Here is a 19,408-nt window from a genome sequence, read left to right as displayed (position 1 = left end):
CCCCCTCTTTCTTTCCCTCATGAAATAGTCTTTTTTTTTTTTTCCAGTTAAGTATAATCCTCCGTTTTTCAGACTTCACAGTTGTTTTTCATTACCCTCCCCCAGCCCCCGACTTATTTGTACATTTACTTATTTGTCCCATTTCTCATACCTATTAGGGTTTATCACTTCACATGCCCAAACGTATCCTTCCTTTCATTCTAAATCAATCTCGGAATAAGTAACTTGTGTTACTTTAAATGAATTCATGAATTGTAGAAATTTGTCTTCTGTCAAAAAATAAATAGTAAACAAGGCTTTCCTATCCATACTAAAATCACTTATTAATGAAAGTACATTCTCCTCTCCTGTTTTTGTAGCAGACTGGGTTTGAAAGGGAAGTATCGTTTTCATTTATTTATAAAACTATTCATATGCTAGTTGGAGCCTAACAGTAAAGTGATGGGGACAATTCCTGTTCCTTACCAGCATTAACACAAATTTCTAAGGATAATTTATAGCTCATGACTTGATTATTCTGGTCTTGATTTATTGACTTCAGAGCACTTGGTCTTGTCCAGTTTTCTGCCAAAGAATTCTGGACATATTACATTGTTTATTTGCACTTCTATTAAAAGCAAAAAGGGAAGACACTTTTCAGTGATTTAAGGACTTGCAAGATGGCTGGCATTGACGACTGTATACATTGGTGGCCTCTGTTTAGCCTGTCTTATCCTTGATTCCTGGGCATCATGTGATAGAAATAGTATTGTGGTAGTTCCCTGTTTTATTAGAATTTTTATAATAAAGCTGAATGTAAACCAGGCTTTTCCAAAGTATTCATTTCATCCAGTTCATTAAGGTATCATGAGAAAGATAAAATCTTTACAGAGAGCTTTACTTTTGGAATGGCATCCCATCCTGGGTGCCTGATACAGCCTGTCTGTGTGCTGGTTTCCATGGTAGAGCTTCCCTCCTCCCCCAGCAGGGAAGAGTTCCTAAGAGCATAGGCGCCCTCGTGCACTGACAAGTGGTAGGATGAACAGTGACCTTTTTTCCAGTTATAGTCACTTCTCATGTCTCTTGCTGGACTGAGAGAGAAATGGTAGGGCCATTTCTTCATTTTCAAGTCTCTGTATTTATTGACACCTTTGAAAAACAAAATCTGCATGTGAATTCTTCGTACTTACTAAGCTTTGGAAGAAATGGAGGGGATACACAAGACAAGCTGTCTCTCCATTTTTGCTCTTCCCAGCCCTTAATCTGTACTTTGCCAGGAAAGAGGATACAGTCCCCCCCAGTCCAAATTAAATATTCAGCTCCTGGGAAATATAAACTATCACCTGATTTCAACCCTGGACTCACCTCTGTAACAGACATATACCTTCTAATTTTAACAGCTATTTCTATTATTTAAAAGTGTATCAGGTGCCTGGGTGGCTCAGTCAGTTAAGTATCTGACCCTTGATTTTGGCTCAGGGCATGATCTCAGGGTTGTGGAATCGCACCCTGCCTTGGGCTCCACGCTGGGGCACAGAGCCTGCTTAAGATTCTCTCCCTCTGCCCTCTCCCCCCACCCCCCGCCGCTTGTGTGCACGCATGCTCTCTCTCGCGCGCTCTCTCTCTCTGTCATTCTCTCTGTCTTGATGGATGGACGGACAGACGGATGGATGGATGGATGTGTGTTTGTGTTACCATGGGAAAGCCTAATAGTAAAGTTTATGGTTCTGCATGTGGGACAAAATTAATTTTAAATTTAAATTTTAGTAATAATCACATTAAAAATAATAGTACATTTAAAAACAAGCGAAAATAATAGTACGTTAATAGTCTTTTTTTTAAACTATGAACAGGATTTTTTTGCCTATAAAGAATCTAATGTGCAGTTCTAATTAAAATGCCAAATATATGTAAATGTGTTAAAGATTTTAAATATGAGACTATGAAGAATAATTGAATTTGATGGGAAATAAATTTTTAAGTGATAAGGTTTGCTGTTTTGAAAAGGAAAGCTTGCCTAACAAAATTAAAATATGTTGTGAGGGATCACTGGTGCTTAAATGGTCGAGTAGATTTGAGATTATAAAATCCTTTGTGCCGAGGCCAATCGAAAGAGAATGAAATCATAAAGCACGAAATGGATGTTTTCCTATTCTTTTGATGAGTCTTTAAGGTAAAAGACTAATAGAATAGTAAGAATACTTACTGTTCTTTTCTTCTCTATGTTCATATTTTGCCTTCTGTGTTATAATTTGAATGTAAGTAAAGCCAGAAAAGCTGCATTAACTATACAGAAAGAGAGAGGTTAACTAATAGTATAATCAAAACTAACTGTAAGCAGTTTTATCACTGAGAAAGTTTTAAGGAAAATTATCAGTGAGTCATTATAAAAGTGCTTAAGTACATTATATTTTAAAATCTGGATATAATTGTATTTTCCCCTTGCTAATAGCAATACTTGTAAAGGAAAATATGTGTGTGTGTGTGTGTGTGTGTGTGTGTGTGTGTGTGTGTGTATATATATATTTAGGAATTCAACGGAAAATAATCTGTTGTTTTTTAATTTCAGAAAGTTTCTGTGTATTTTAACATTTGATATTCCATTCATTTCACTAAAAGATTTTCTCTCCCTCAACAGATGAAGTAATTTAATTGTGAGAATTAGAGATCTTGATTTTTAAAACAGTGCTTATTCTTCATAGAATTTTGTTACTGTTTTTATATATCTACTGCTCAAAAGATTTAAAGCTTTTAAATTAGGGATGTGCAAGACAAACTTTATTACTTGTCCCAAGGACTATAATCCTGCTCTGAAACAGCTGCTCTAATGGAGTCGTGGGCCCCTGGAGGAAAAGTGACAGTCATCACACTGAATGGTGGTTTGGCCTATGGGAGGTTTTGATGTGCATAAATGAGGCTTAGACAGGAGGAGCCAAGATTGGAGGATTACATTCCCGGTTGTGAAGTGCCGACTCATTACTTTCCCCCAGTGTTACCTAGGGCCCCTTCCTAGTAATAGATCTAGGACAATTTGTGTAATTTGATTGTAGTATCTGTTTTATGCCATCTTTTTCTCTCCCCCTCTTTAGGTTTTAATGAAAGATATTGCCACTCCCATACCAGCGGAAGAGGTGAAAAAAGTGGTCAGAAAATGTCTCGAGAAAGCTGCCTTGATCAATTACACTAGACTCACAGAATATGCCAAAATAGAAGGTCAGTGCACTGAGCAATTGCCCAAGTGGCAGTGAGAGCCAACAATGCCTATTAACTGAATTTTCTGTGAGAAGTTCTTTCCTTTCCTGAACAAACCTGGACCGTGGCAAAGGGAAATGTCTCATTAAAATCTCAGCTGGTGGACTGAAGAGCTTTTTCCTATTCATTGCTTTAATATGCCTCCTGGGACTCTGCTTCAATGAAAGACCCAGGATTCGTGCTTAAGTTGTCCTTTGTTCTTATTTTGAGTTTTCAAGGAACCAAAAGGTGTTTTCATGGGTTGTATTTTTTGACATTACCGTAAGTATGTCTAACATTTAAACTATGGGTTGTGTCTTCTTTCCTGATCAGTAACCGTATAGTGTTACATAATTTTATTTTCTGTTCAACAGTGTCTCTCAGAGAAGGAGGAAACTTGATTATGGTGAGGGCCAAAATAAACTGAGAGAATTCTCTGCAACTTTTCATTGCTTGCAAGATATTAATGCACTTGAAAGATTAGACCTCTTGAGAGGACTGCACATTTTTTCCCTCTTCCTTCAGGTTTCATTCACTAGGAATACTGAAATTTAAGATGCTTAGAAATAATGAGATTGAAATTCATGGCAAAATCACAAAATCAGCTTTATTCAACAATCCTTTAATATAATTAAAAATAGGAAGGGCCTCAAATATTTTGCTTTAATCATCATGCAAGAGGCTTGTGTAGTGCATGTAGCGTTAACTTAGGAAAAAGGTTTGCGGTGTTAAATACTTATATCTAAAAATAAAAGCAAATCCTCTATTAGGAAAATTTTAGTAACTTTTAATGTAAAATGGCACTTAATTATAAATTTATTAATTTTTGATATTAAGATAGTTTTATCAAAATTGGGACAATGAAAGAGATTGACTATAATTGGCTGTGTTATATCCTTTTTTCTCTCCAAATCTGATCAAGCTTTCTAACAAGCATGCAATAACCAACCTCCTGAGTGATTAACAAAAAAGCCATCCCATCACTATAGCAACCAATATTATATCACGAGAGTAACAACATGAAACCTCCTTAGTTACCAGTTTAACATCATTAATTATGATATCACGTTGTGTTAAAGCAAAAGCAATGAATATTAGATCATTTGGGGAAAGTGGAAGATAAACAGATTGGTTTTCACATCTTGAATACTCACTGAGACAATTTTTGTGTTTTGGAATATTACGTGTTGTGAACATGGGATGGAAGAATCAATACAAAAATAGACCTCTTAAAACCTTTCAAATCTGATAAAGGGGAAAAAGTTTGTGCGCACCTTGAATAAACACAATATTGTTTTACCCAAATGTTTAAACTCTGTCCAAAAAACCTATGAGAATCCTTTTGTTCTTAGCTGTTGGTTCTAGTTAATATTTTTGACATTGTCTTATCCAAGAATACTGAAAAGATATGCAGGATATTTCTATTTTCTGGTCAGAGTCCATTTTGTCACAGCCACGGGTAGCTTTTAAGAATTAGCTAGACGTGTTAACACTGGTGGTGAAAAGACACAGCCGTTCTTCTGGATCACACAAAAAAAATAAGTCTGTGTTAGAGAAGATCCTATTATAGGACTAAATGGACAGTGGGCAGGGAGTTCTCCCACCTCTTTCCCTTCTGGAGTCACCTCTTATTTCTAGTTGTGAGAATATTCTAGAAAATGAATCCTAGAAACCTAATTGGGTGGGACTACTGAGCAGTCTCCATTTTCCAAAAAAACCCAAAATGCGTGCTTATTATATGAGAAAACATCTGTGCATTTCATTATCTCCCTTTCTTCCAACCCCCTTGCTTGTATCTAAAAAAATAAAGCACTCCTTATTTATGCTCAGGACCAGACCAAGAACAAAATCTAATTTAAGTTAGAAGTAGGAAGTGGACCGCTTTTCTTTGCTTGACTGACCTCCTGCATTATGTGAGCAACATGGGTAGAATCTGTTTTTCTCCTAAACTGTCTTTTCTTATGTTTTAGGCCCAGCAGAAAAGGAAACAGGTAACGAATGTTTGTGCATGCACGTATCGTTATTTCTATTGTGGCGCGATGTTTGATACTGGTGACTAGCTGTCTGCTTTTCAGGGCTCCTATTAGATCACTTTGATAAGATACCGAGAATACTTTGATTTTGTTGGAACTATTGTTCATGCTTTGTAGGGAAAATACAGGCCATTTATCTCTGTAAAAGTTCAGCAATATTTTTTATATAAATTCAAAGCAAAAAACCTGAGGCTGTATTAATGTTATACATTATGTTTTAAGCATGGACACTAATCTTAGCTGGAAGCTGTTGCCAATATTTGGAGGGCTCTTACAACTAGAAGAGAGGACTATCTTTCCTTTATCACTCCTGGAAAATAACCGAGTAAAAAGCATAAATGCTATTAAATAAGAAATAAGCAGCTCTTCGCTCTGAAAGTTGCTCATCAGAGGAATGAACAGGGATTCTGAAATCCCAGTCTTAGGCAGTTGCTAGGAAAGCATTCTCTGGGTTTCTGAATTCGTAAAGGTTTTGTTCCTTTTTTCTTATGCCACTTATCACTATTGTAATTAATTTAGTTACACGTGCTTTTACCTGTTTATCATTCCTGTCTCTTCTTCAGACCCTTGCAGGCAGGGTCCTGATGGAACACGTTCACTCTTGGGTCCCAGCAGCCAGCCCCGCACCGCTGACACAAAGTAGGCTCTCAGTGCTTTAGAGAGAGATGAGAGGTTAGCTAGTTAGTTCTATGTGCAAACCATGGGGCAAGAGACCAGTGAGGATCCTGCCTAGTCCAAGTCCCCTTCTCTCATTCAAACCCTGCTTGCAAAGTTACCAACAAGTTTGACTTGTTTTTAACTGAAGTCTTCGACTAAAGGGCTCTATTTCTATTTTCCCTAACTTTTTCAATTCTGTTTCAGTATTTGACCCCAGAAAGCGTCAGGCACAAAACGCTCTGAGCCAGGAGAAGGGGAAAGAACGCACCTACAATGATCACTAAAGTGCACTTCAGAGACTACCACCGCCTCTTATGACAGCCCATTGTCATAGCAGCAGTCCTTTGCTCTTTGACAAACTTTTTCAAAATCTCTTATGGCATTTTATCCCTCACAATGTTTCTGTTGTGAAAATAGTTTGTATGTAGTTGACCCGCAGTAAGTCCAGAGTTATTAGGGGCTTTCCCACTGACATAAAGTAAATAAGTCAGCCAGCTGGGACTTGTATCAGGTGTCCTGATCCGTAGGCTACAGAGGCTACGCTCCCTCCCCTGCGAAATGCGAAGGGGTCACAGTGCACCTTCATGAAGGACAGGGCAAAGGCACCATGTAAAGTTGCCATTAAAGAGAGGGGGGAATGGGAGAGTTGCTGTCCCCCATGTACCTCACTTCTAGACAGAAGCCTTCCCTTCACACATATTTGACATTCATGCTACTGCTCAGCTATACAGGCTCCTGACTGTAGGAGAAACACTTTCCTTAAAATGAAATGCCCGCAGGGGTGCCTGGCTCGCTGAGTCGGTGGAGCATAGGATGCTCATCTTAGGGTTATGAGTTCGGGCCCCACGTTGGGTATAGAGATTATCTTAAAAATCTTTAAGGGGTGCCTGGGTGGTGCCCCGGTCAAGCGGCCGACTCTTGGTTTCAGCTGGGGTCATGATTTTAGGGTCGCAAGATAGCGCGACCTCCGTGCTCGGTGCACAGTGCTTAAAGCTCTCTTTCCCTGTGCACCCCACCCTCCCTCTAGCTCGCTTGCTCTTTCTTCTCAGTGAAATAAATAAATCTTTTTAAAAAATCTTTTTAAAAATTTTTAATAAGAAAATAGAATTAAATAGAAAAGAGGGGGAAAATCAGTGTAGTCTAGGTGATTTAAGCGGATTGAAGGGAAAGCTAATCTCAGTTGAAGAATCTTCTGAAGTAACAGGAGAGAGGTTTTGAAGAAATGTAGTTCTATTCTTTTGGTTGCATTTGGTAGCAAGTTAACAGGGCTACCTAATAAATGTTCTTGGAGGTACTTTTAAGAAGAATGAGAAAGTCCGTTACATGTGTAAGAGCTCAAATGCTTGATAAGACTTCCAAGCAGTATTCTCTTGGGCATTATAATCCTTTTCCTCAGTTAGTTTGTACCATCTAGAGAAGAGGCGAATTCTGCCCAAGATTTGTCATGATTTTGTCATCTATTGACTGCTTATTCCCTCAGAGGCTTTTGATTTACTCTGCTTCATTAGTTCCTTAAACAACTTCACAAAACAAATGCTTCACAGAAGAGGTAACCGAGACTTCAGAAAAAGTCGGTCAGCTGCACAAGGGTGTGCCGTTGTTATTCAGTTCAGCAGACATGAGATGTGCAGCCCTGTATCTCCGTGTTCCTGGTTGCCCTGCCTCCGGGGCTGTCTGATTCCCAGTGCTGACCTCGACACCTCAGGCACGTCGCAAGAGCCAAGGGGTCACTTTTGCCAGAAGTATAGATATTTATTTAGTAAGAGCGAACACGTATTACCAGGAACTGTTTTAAGCACTTTACATGTATCCATTCACCCTTTGCAACAAATATTTCTATTATTGCTTTTCCGGGAAACTGAAGCAGGGAGGTTACTAGCCATATGCCCAGAGACAGCTAGGAAGTGGGAGATTACAACACACTATCTTCCTGTTGAGCTGTTGTCTTATTTTCCTCGGTCTTCCTCCCTCCCTTTTCTCGGCAACTTGGGTAGGTAAACTTGCGCTCCGTTAAAATACGTGGGCATTTGAAAGGAAGTCTGAAACACTACGGTCCACAGAATTATAATGAAAGCTGTAGATGTAACTTAAAATTTTCTAGCAGTCACATTAGAGAGGTAAAGAGAAACAGGTGAAATTAATTTTTACTAATAGTTCATTTAACCTAATTATCCAAAATATTATTTTAAAATGTATTCAATATACAAAGTTATCGATGAGATATTTTACGTTAGTTTTTCATACATAGGCTTGGAAGTCTGGTGTGTATCTTACTCTACTAGCACATTCTATAGGCCCCATTTTAAGTACTTGTTTACCTGTGGTTAGAGGCTGCTGAAGTAATTGGATAGCTCAGATCCTATCAGAAGGCTAAGAGTTGGACTCCAGAATCTGAATCTTTTTGTTTTTCCTCCCCCACACATACATCTCACAGTGTCAGGTGTTGAAAGTGAAAGTGATTAAAATTTGTAACCTCCCCCTCCCCCAACCCACAGCATCTCCTTCCCTTCCCTGCTTTATTTTTCTCTATGGCACTTAGCTCTAACACACGATATAGTTCGTTCATCCTACTACCGTCCTAGAATGTTCGCTCCACAAGGGCAGGACTTTTGTGTTTCAATAACTGCTCTATCTCCAGTGCTGAAAAACAGGCCTGGGCACATATTTGGTACTCCATAAATATTTATTGAATAAATGAATGACTTTATAGCAGAGAGTGATCAGGCTATTTATAGCAGAGAGAACATCTGTAAACTGGCAAACTGGCTTGCAAAAGGCCATTCAAATCAATCACTAAATAATTAACAATATAAAAGCAAAAACTAACCACTTAAAAACAACAAGATTGGAAAAATTAAACCAGAATGTCATGCCCTTATCACGGGCAGGGTAGGGGTACTAACTCTGGCTCACAGAAGCCCAGAGGTTATAGAGACCAACCGCATTAACAGTGTCTAGCAGTCTAACCTGTTTCGGTTGTTTCTGTAACTCAACATGAAGCTCAGTGGGACTCCTAGCTCTCTTCCGTCCTTGGGAGTTCTTCACCTTCTCCATCTGCAACACGAATTTGCAGAATAAAGGGATTTTACAACTTTGTAATAAATGAAATAAAACAAATGCCCTCTCTCTAAATCCCTTCTTTCCTTCTTGGGAATTCTTTGCATTTGTTTCATGAGTAAAGATAGTTCATTTTGAGAACTTAAAATTTCTAGAAAGCATTTTTTTTTTAATTTTAAGAAATGTTTGAGATTTACACAGCTGCAAAATCAGCTAGTTTTCTTCCTTTATTTAATTTTATCACTCCTGTTGTAACGGTAAGACCCTTTTTACAGTATTTATGATCTAGGGCTCAAAAAGGTACCAAAACTTCATTTTCCTAATTGTGTATGGTTTTTTTTTTTTTTATTGTATACCTTGTTGATGCAAACCAGCTCCTTTTAAAGGAGAATCAATTCCTTAATTCAAGGAATTTCTTATAGACAAGAGCAGCAATAATACATGTAATAACAGCCCCTGCTTTCTCCTGAAAACTACGCACCATATGAGGACTTAAATAAAAGAGAGAGACGGCTCCTTAGCGCTTGCCTTGACCTGAGAGCTTTCGCGTAGATCTGGGAGCTAGACTTACTGTAAATCTCAAACCGTGGAGGTGCCCCAAACAAAAGGTAGCATGGAATGAACAGGCAAAGTCTTTGTGCACTGAGGCTCTGTCTGGGCCCTTTGGTTGCCAGATTTCCAGGCCTAACCCCCAAGTGCTCTCATTTTCAAAGTCTCCGTTGAACAGGTAAAGATGGTTTCCCAGAGGACCACACTGCTTGCTTTCTTTAAGAGAAGTTGCACTTTGGCAGTCCTTACGTCATTGGGATGTGTTTGCCATCTGGGTGGCATTTTAATTTAGCACTCCATTGTCAGAGTGTAGCGATAAATAATAAATAAATAAAATCTGTTGTGCTTAAGTGCCTGTGTGTATAGAAGTGAGTAGATAAAAAACTGCACAGTTGACGAGGATATTTTTTGATAGTGAATAATTTCTTATATTTCTACAATAGCTGTTTTCTCTCATAAAAGTTGTATGTGTTATAAATTTAATTTTAAAATGGTTTTGAGTATTATATGCTATGATGAATTCAGGTTACTAATGTCTAAATAATAGACCTGAAATTTTGCACTCTCATTAGACTTGTTGATACTCTGTAGGAGGTAATTTGCATATTGGAAGAAACAGAATTCTCAGCTTAAAAACTGGAAAGCAAAGTTGAAGAATTAAAGAATTTCTTTGTAGCCTTTTTGGACAGTGGGACTTTGGCATGAAAGTAAAACCTCTGTGACCATTACTGCTTCTGAGTCACCTGATGATTTAGAGACAAATTGATAAATGTAATTTCTGGTTGTAAGAGAGAATGACTTATTGTCATCTTTAAAATATTCTAGACAATCATAAATCTGTAAAGGGCTTTTCGTTTACAAAACTATATGTGTATATAGAGTAAAAACTGCTGCTTGAGCTATATCATCTGGATAGGGATCAAATTAAAATTTACTTTGTCCCATATACAAAAAAAACTGGGTATTTTTCAGACTGTCATTAGACGCTTTAAATTACCTAAGAAGATAAATTTTTCTTGATGGCCATAAACTACATTTATTCCATCGTCTAATATGCAATTGAATGTTAAACTACCTTTTTCTCATCAATCTATTGAGTTAAATGTCTTTAACACCACTTCCTTGCGACACCAGTAGCCTTAGTCTATGTAATGTATACGCCAGAAAGTATTGGGGTCATATTCTCTTTTTAAGTACTACATAAGCGATATGAATTTGCTTTAGCCGTTTCCACAGCTCGTCTGGGATGAATGAGGATTTGTAGTATGTTTATTTGCTTCGGCTCTGTTCTCACCACCTCACCAGCCACCCAAGATAGCAACCCCACACTGTATAATTTGTGTTCACACCAATTAGTTAGCTCATGGCAATGTTGACAGATTAATTCCTATGAATCAAGAGATGTTTGGGGGACACAATAAGCAGGAGTTGCAGGGATTATTGACTAGACGAGGCAAATACAGACACGGGCTTCCATCCGACAGGGTTTTAAAGCTGTGCGTGTACCTTCAGTTAGCTCAAGGCAGGCTTCCGAGGCGAAGAGCGTGCTGTGCAGCTATACGTTAGCTCTCTGCACGCTCAGGCAGCCAACCACGTGAAAAGTCAAGCGAGGCCATGGGAGCACCCGGCATACCGGTGGCAGCATGTTGGTAGTGCTGGAAACACTCTAGGGACCACTGCACTCACCACCCACAGCTTTAGTGACCGAAGGATGGGGAAGGTTCTGTCAACTCCAGACAAACCATGGAGACGTTTAAGGACACTTAGCACGCTCTCCTCTGAAATTGGTTCTGAGTCTGCATTTCATTACCATCCTTCCTGATTTATCTGAGTTTAATGGTGAGGCAGCATTAGTATCTGTCACTTGATTAAAAACAACTGCTGACAGCACTTTCCTGCTGCCTCTGGTTTGGGCTTTTCATATCTTACGTTGGCGTTAATGTTGCCAGCACTGGATGATTCGCCATGCTTCCGCCGAGGTGTTCTGTGACCTAAAGTAGTGGCATCTTTCCTTGAGTCACAGTCTTGGTCATGAGTCATCTACCCTTCCCTGCTTTATTTTGGTAGTGTGAGGTATAATAGATGAGGACAGTCTCCTTCAGGGATGGTCATAGCTGATTCCATATTCAAAATGAAACTGGATTCAATCTTGACTGATGTTCTTTTTCCAAATCAGGCTATCACAGGAACTTGATCTTAACTTCTTAACATCTTGATCTTAAATAAGTTTCGGGTATTGAAGAGCAATCCCTTTCTTTCCACCTTGAAAGCAGAGGAAGCCTCAGCTCTGTAGTTCTATACCTACAAACTTATTGGCATCCCCACCTACCCATGTCTTCTATTCTCCGGCATCAAAGGATGAGGTATCTTCCTCTTTGAGGTTGATGCAGCCATCTTTGGTGTTGATCTCAATTGCACCTACCTCCTTCTGGATGGAAAGTACTCCGTCATATATCTCTTCTTTCTCCTGTTTCTCCGTTTTCTTTCTACATATTTCCTTTCCATCTACAACCATGGCATCTCCGTAAATAAAGCTGCCTTACCCTTACCTCTCCACCGCCTTACATCTGCCGTTCAAAGAGCAGCATATACTTAACTTTCATTTCGCTCACCTTCGCTGCACTTGTCTGCCCAAAGAAGTTTTCTTTCCAATCTCACCAGTCTGTCTGGTGGGGAGTTACACTAGCCGGGAGTGTAGATGAGCAGAGGGAGAGTGGATGGGGCATTGCCTTGAGACAATCAGTTCCTTTCCTTTTGCCTTTGGAGTTGGTGGCAGTGGCTGGTATCTGTGGCATTATCAAGACTGGGCTCAGCTGTGCTGCCATGGGATGGAAACTGGAATGGGCTGAGCCACTCTCCGGCAGTCACGCCTTCACTCCTCTGCACCCCAACCACTAGCCTAGTGAATTACAACCTAAGGAGACTTTTGGTCATGTGCTGCGGCTTTGACTCTAACAGATTAATAAGGAATCCCTATCCTTAGGAGATGCCTAATGGATTAGTAGCAAAAGGGAGTTATCCATGTTCGTTCTGTATTCTGGGACCCTCTGCTCCAAAGCTGAAGTTTCTCTGCTCTCAAAGGACACAGGCAAGCACCTGCCCGCCATCTCATTCTGAGTTTCTCCAATGAACGCTCAGGTCAAAATAATTAGATTCCTGAGGAGTACAGCCTCTTACCAAAGACAAATGATATGTATCATCTGGAACTTATTATTATGTTTTAAAGATTTAAATTTAAATTAAGCATAATACATATACCCAAGGACATATAGGAAGATTCTAGCAATAGGATTCAGGAACAAGAAGTTGTGAAAAACCAAATGGAAATATTAGGTATGAAAATAATATGGTTGTAAGAAACATCAGATACAGGATGAATACAGCTGAAGAACTTATTAGTCATCTGGAAGATCAGAGTGAGGACAGCAGAAAAGGCAAAAGATGTAGCCAAAAATAAGAGAGAAAGAAAATAATGGAAGAGTATTATGAACAAAGACAAACACTGGAAGTCTAGATGAAATGGATACATTTCTTGAAAAACTGTTGGTGTGATCAACACAAGAAATGAAACTCAGGCCAATCAGTTTTAAAGAAATTGAAATAGTTGTCAGAACCCTCCCGTTCCCAAATCCCTAAGCCTGGTTGGTTTTGGAGGTGAGTTCTACCAAATTTTTAAGGAACAAATCCTATCCAAAATAACCTCAATGAAATGAAAAATGAGTGAAAACTGTCCACTTCATTTCATGAAGCAAATATAACCTTAATTCCCAAACCTGATAAAGGCAGTAGAACAAAAGAACATTATTACGGGCCCATTTCATTGTGAGCAAAAATGCAAAATCCCTAAGCTCACAAAATCCAACCATGTGTTGGGAAAATAATCAGTGGGATTTATCCCAGGAATATAAAAGGGGTTCAGCATCAGCAAACTAACAAACTAAAAGCAAAACTCGTATCTCGAGAGATGTTTTTTAAAAAGTATGTGGAACAGTTCAGTGCTAGCATGATTAAAAATTATACTGTTAGCATCCGAGAATTCCTTAACTTTATAAAGCCCGTATAGAAAAACCCTACAGCAAATATTTTACATAATGAAGAAAGTGTAGAGGCATTCCCACTAGGATTAGTGACAAGTACTTACAGTATCGTCACGACACTTGTGAGTCTTGGGCAACGTTAAAGGAATGAAAAAAGTAAACCTAAAGAACAGAAAGAGGAAATAAAACTATCATTGCAGATGGAAGAAAAAAAAAACCATCATTGCAGATGAAATGATCATCTCCCTAGAAAATCCAGCAGGATCTACATAGAACCTTTTAGATAAAAGAGTTCAGCAAAGTTGCCAAATGTAAAGTCAACCTGCTAAAATCAATACCCTTTCTCTACACTAGTGGTTCTCAAACGTTTAGTCTCACAAACTAATACACTCTAAAGATTCAGATCCCAAAGAGCTTTTGATTAGATGGGTTGTTTCTATCAATATTTGCCATACTAGAAGTAAAACTGAGAAATTTATAAAATATTAATGTTTACAAATAACAGTAGTAAACTCATCACCTGTCAACGAATAGCTTTTGAAAAAAAAATTTTTTGCACACCTCTTTAATGGCTGTCTTAATAGAAGACAGCTGGAGCCGGATTCTCATAGGTGCTGCTTGCATTGAGTCGGTTGCAATATGTTATCTTGGTTGATACATATTTTTAAGAAATCTGTCCTCATGCTGATATGTAGTTGGAAAAGGGAGGAGTATTTTAATAGACTTCTTTAGGTAATTCTGGGTTCTCCTCTCTGATATTATACCAAAGCTTGGCAAATGATAATTTCTTACAGCTTAATTGCAATGTAGAATCTGAAAGCATATCAACGAACTTTTCATACTATTAAATCCAATTGATTGGTCATGTGCTTTGAATAGATCTTTGCCATGAATGATTTTTTAACACAATGTACCACTCATTTAGAAAATATCAGTCCACTGAGTTAAGATCTTCTTAGTGTTAACAAATATATTAAAAAGTCACCCTTGTGAATATCACCTGTCTCCTCAGAGAAGTCTCAAAGTCTTGGAAAGCTGTCAAGTTCATGACAGATACAAGTTTTCTAAAATTCTAGTTTTCCTTGAAAGCTTTAATTTTATAATTAGCAACAAATACTATTTTTTTAAGGGACAGGTTTACTGCATTTTTTTTCAGAAAATGTCTGCCAAATACCCCAAGTCTAAATAAGCATACTTTGTCCATCAGTAGTCTTTTCAACTAAAAATGGTTCTCTGAAAATAACAGTGCCCCCACCAGACTCAAAGAATCACACACTTACCTTTAGACAATCATCACACTTCAGTGTGGAGATGTGCTTTATGCAAAGTTCTCATTTTGTCACAGATATTTAAAAATGTGTACTCAAGGGCAGAGATTCAATAAAGTTTGTTTTACTGTATTATCAAGGACTTTTGTCTGTAAAACTGGCTTTTTCTGGTGTGCGTGGGGGTGAAGAACCCAGCCATGAGTGTAATTTAGCAGCATGGCCTTGATTCATGCTGAAGTAACAGCCATTTTACCTGTCATTGCAGATGGAATTTTTTTTTTATAGATTTTATTTATTTATTTGACAGACAGCCAGTGAGAGGGGGAATGGGAGAGAAAGAAGCAGGCTCCCAGCGGAGCAGGAAGCCCGATGCGGGCTCAATCCCAGGACCCTGGGATCACGCCCCGAGGTGAAGGCAGACGCTTAACCACTGAGCCACCCAGGCGCCCCTCTGCCGTTGCTTTTGTACCATCACTGTAAACATCAACAGAGTCAAAAAGGCAAAAAAAAAAAAAAAAAAAAAATCTCAGTATTATGAGAATAATTTTGACCTCACAGATCCCTGAAAAGTCCTGGGGATCCCCAGTGGTCCACGGACCACACTCAGAGAACCACTGCTCCACACAAGAGATCAAGTAACTAGGAAATATAAACAAGAGGTATCTTTTACAGTAACCAGAGTATAAGACATCCACGAATTGACTTTGCCAAAAGCATGTAAAATTTCCTAGATCTCTAAAGAAAAATTTGAAATTCAAAGGTTATAGAGATTAATCTAAATAGATGTAAGACGGGGACACCTTGGTGGTCTAGTAGGTTAAGCAACCGACTTGGTTTCAGCTCAGGTCGTGATCTCAGGGTCATGAGATCGAGCCCTGGGTCAGGGCTCTGTGCTCAGTGTGGACTCTGCTTAAGACTCTCTCTCCCTTGATCCTCCCCCACACACACACACTCACACACACACACTCCCACTCTCTCAAATCTTTAAAAAAAAATCGATATAAGATGGTCCATACCCTAAGAGGGATGACTTGATAGTATAATATATAAACTCTCCCCCAAATTAATCTATACATTCATTGCAGTGTCCCATCAGAATTCCAGTTTTTTTTTTTTTAAGAACAGAAATTTAAATGGAAGAATAAAGGGTATTGAATAAGTCAACTTAAGGCGGTGGGGGGGGGGGAAGCGTATGAAGACTTGCCTTGCCTGACACTAAGATTACAAAGCCATCACCGAAGCCTGTGGAGAAGAATGTAGACTCCTGTACAAATGGGAGTCTGCTCTGCTTCATCCATAATAAAGTGGAAACATAAATCAGTGGGGAAAGGATGGGCTGTTTCAGAGATGATGTTAGAAAGAAGGGCTACCTGGGCACCTGGGTGGTGCAGCGGGTTAAGGGCCGACTTTTGGTTTTGGTTTAGGTCATGCTATCAGGTGCCTGGGATAGAGCCCTGCAGGGGGCTCAGCACCAAGTGGGGAGGAGGGTTCGGCTTGAGACTCTGACTCCCTCACCCTCTGCCTTTCCCCCACTGCACGCACGTGCACACATGCTCTCCTTAAAAATCTTTAAAAAAAAAAAAAAAAAAGACTAACTGGAAAAAAAATCAGAAACATCAGAAACTTCAATGTAATGAAGTTATTTCAACCACTATGCATTTAGTATTTCTCTCTATTATAACTATCCCCGACTAATGTTTTTACCTTTGCACTTCCTTGATGATTTTCAAAGCTTATACCTATTTGAGTTGATGCAAAATAGCTTTAACTTTCTTATAAAACATAACATGTTCCATTTCAGTTACTTCATTTTCTACATAGAATTGTCAGCTAACCATCTATACTTGGAAAAAATACTTAGCCCCCTCTAAAGTGATGCCTTGAAAGCTCCATGAATCATACTGATTCACAGTTGCAAGAGGAAAAAGATTCATAAGATAATGTAACCACACGAAATAATGCATCAGGAGTACTTAATTGAAGATATCCCAGATTCTCCAGGATCTGGAAATATATTCTTCCAAAAACTTCTCTTCGATAAATATTTGTCTTCTGTAGAAATTCTTAGCGAGAACATAAGCACCTCCTGAAAAAACAAAGCATTTATGTAATGTCTCCTTTGGTGTGCCCCTTACTGGGGATTATTCCCTCAGCCGTGATCTATAACACTCTGAACAGCTCTTGCTAGAATCTTATCTCCTTCCTCTGAAGATGCATAGAAATCTCGTTACAAGTGTTCAACACCTGTTCCCTAAAAGGTCTCAGAAAGGATGTCAGTTTACTCAGCTCACTTGACAACGTGTCATGTATTGTTGTGTGTGTGTGTGTGTGTTTGTGTGGAATGCGATGCACAGATAAATACAGTCTTGACATAGCAAGTTTTCTTTCTTTTATGAGCAATTTGGTAGAATTTATCATCCTCCAAATCCAAAGTTCGAAACCAGCTGATTGGTGACCTTTTCATTTATTTACTAACATGTGTCAACAGGTAAACCGAGTGACGGATAGCAGTGTGGCTCCGGCAGCACCTTGTTAATCTGAGTAGTTGAGATGTATTAAAAAGTCTTTTCCAATTGGGCAAAACCAGGGTAATGCAAACTGACAGATTTCACCTCTTTATTTCTCAACAGAGTTTGTAAGTACTCAGAGCTTGGACAGATGAATAGTTTGAAAAATTAGAGTTCAGTACTTGTGGGTTATAACTAAGTGGCCATATAGCTTCAAGCACTAAATTAAAAGGCCTAATCAGTGTTTGTAATACCAGATTTTTCTCATTTCAGAAAAATAAACCTGTAAAATATCCCTGAGGCATTTTGTATACATACATTTTCATAGTGGCTGGCAAACCCAGGATGTTAAAACTGGAGAAATATTTAAGATATTACTAAGCCCAACCCTCCTCTCTACACCTGGTCTTTTTTTTTTTTTTTAAGATTTTAATTTATTTGTCAGAGAGAGAGAGCACAAGCAGGGGGAGCAGCAGGGAGAGAGAGAAGCAGGCCCCCCGCTGAGCAGGGAGTTGGATGCAGGGCTCGATCCCAGGACCCTGAGATCATGACCTGAGCCGAAGGCAGATGCTTACTGACTAAGCCACCCAGGCACTCCATCTACACCTGGTCTTTACGCCTGTCCAACTAGGAGACATTCTCCAAATCTAAGCGTCAAATATCACTACTAACGCATTAATTGGCTGCCCTAACACATCTTTCTTCTTTATCAGAGGAAACAGAGATACATATAGACATCAAGATCTTGGACTCATTTCTTAACACCCAAGGTTACAAATGTTTTCATAGTCTATCTTTCATATTGTTTTCTTTCCTTCTTCAGCTTGCCTCCCAGCTGGGGAGCAGTCCCTTTCACCCTCCTATTGCCCATTTCCTAACATCTTCATCCCCACCGCCTCATGGGATCCTGCCTTGCCTGATTCCCATTGTTTACGGCAGACCTTCTCCTTGAGAATGAAAGAGAGTTTAAGGGGCAGGAGGAGAATTGGGCATGTGAAGGTGTGATGGTACTTCTTTGATGCATGAATATAACAAATGACCGTGAAAAGGCTGTTTTAAGTAAATGTAATTAGAAGACAAGAAGAACTAGGCATGAAATTTAAGATGCTATAGACCTTAATTATATGATAATTTAGTATTGGCCTGGCAGTTGCAATAACTGAGATTATTCTGATGGCTTTCAATTTCTGAATCAATTATATTGAGAGGAAATGTATAATGTATGTATAAAGAACAGTCATACCAAGGAGGTCATTTATCAGTTTCAGCTGCTAAATGTATATCAGTGTGAGGTGTGTGTGTATATATATAATACATATATACAATATATAGGACATAAAGATATATATCAGGGCTACAGACCACTCTTTAGGAAAACCCCTGCTTTATAATTAGCAGGTAGAATTGCCAGTGGAAAATTTTTACGCTGTCATTAGAATCCTGCAGTATATTTCTAGCCAGAGTCAAACAGAGCTAGCTAAATATCCATCATAGAGAGTTTTCTTCTCTTTCAAGCCTTCATAGTCCTTGCAGCCAGCAACATTATAATGATTTTTTTTTCCTGTGAGATCTTGGATCTTCCTGCTTCACAAACTTGAGAGCCAGGGCCTCCATAGTTAAAAGGAAAATTTAATAAAACTCAAACGAAGGTGTCTATGTTTCTCTACTCTTATGAAATCACAGAAAACCGTGTGACAACTGTTAAACCACATATTAAAGCCTACTGATGTTTCTCTAATTCCATCACCATCATCCCTTAGTTTAAGATCTTAAGAAGAGACTGTGTCTCCATATTCCTCCTAAAGAAAGTCTCACAAAGCATTACTGACATCTACCTCACATATATATTTGGCTTTTTATGGCCCGTTGCTCCTGGATCTCCACTTGTTCTTGGCTTCTGCAGATTGTTCAGTTTGGGTCCAATCTGGCTGCTATTGGCCTATACTCCAGTGGCCAGTTCTCCTTTGTTCCACAGTTGACCATTGGCTTAAAAATGAATTTATTGGTGGGCCGGATAACCCAGGGAAAGTAGTTAATGTGACCGTCACCACAGGACAATTATTCCAAGGTACTACATCATTAGCGTGGTT

The 19,408-nt window shown here is 38.9% G+C and overlaps 1 protein-coding gene across 10 annotated transcripts in view; it reads left to right on the top strand.

Moving 5' to 3' along the window:
- Positions 1–19,408, top strand: part of CADPS2 (calcium dependent secretion activator 2) — a 513,662-nt gene that overhangs the window by 400,412 nt on the left and 93,842 nt on the right. For 6 of the 10 annotated variants that reach the window (XM_044387928.3, XM_044387936.3, XM_026510253.4 and 3 more), the window contains exons 16-17: positions 3,069–3,192; positions 5,181–5,201. In XM_044387928.3, the coding sequence (XP_044243863.1) occupies positions 3,069–3,192; positions 5,181–5,201 (145 nt within the window). The remainder of the gene's footprint in view (positions 1–3,068; positions 3,193–5,180; positions 5,202–19,408) is intronic. The other 4 variants (XM_044387950.3, XM_044387934.3, XM_026510248.4 and 1 more) reach the window with 1 other exon arrangement.

The sequence above is a fragment of the Ursus arctos genome, unplaced genomic scaffold (genome assembly GCF_023065955.2).
Source record: "Ursus arctos isolate Adak ecotype North America unplaced genomic scaffold, UrsArc2.0 scaffold_3, whole genome shotgun sequence".
NCBI lineage: Eukaryota > Metazoa > Chordata > Mammalia > Carnivora > Ursidae > Ursus > Ursus arctos.
Note: the sequence above shows the minus strand (reverse complement) of the source record. Positions and strands in the feature narration are given on the sequence as shown.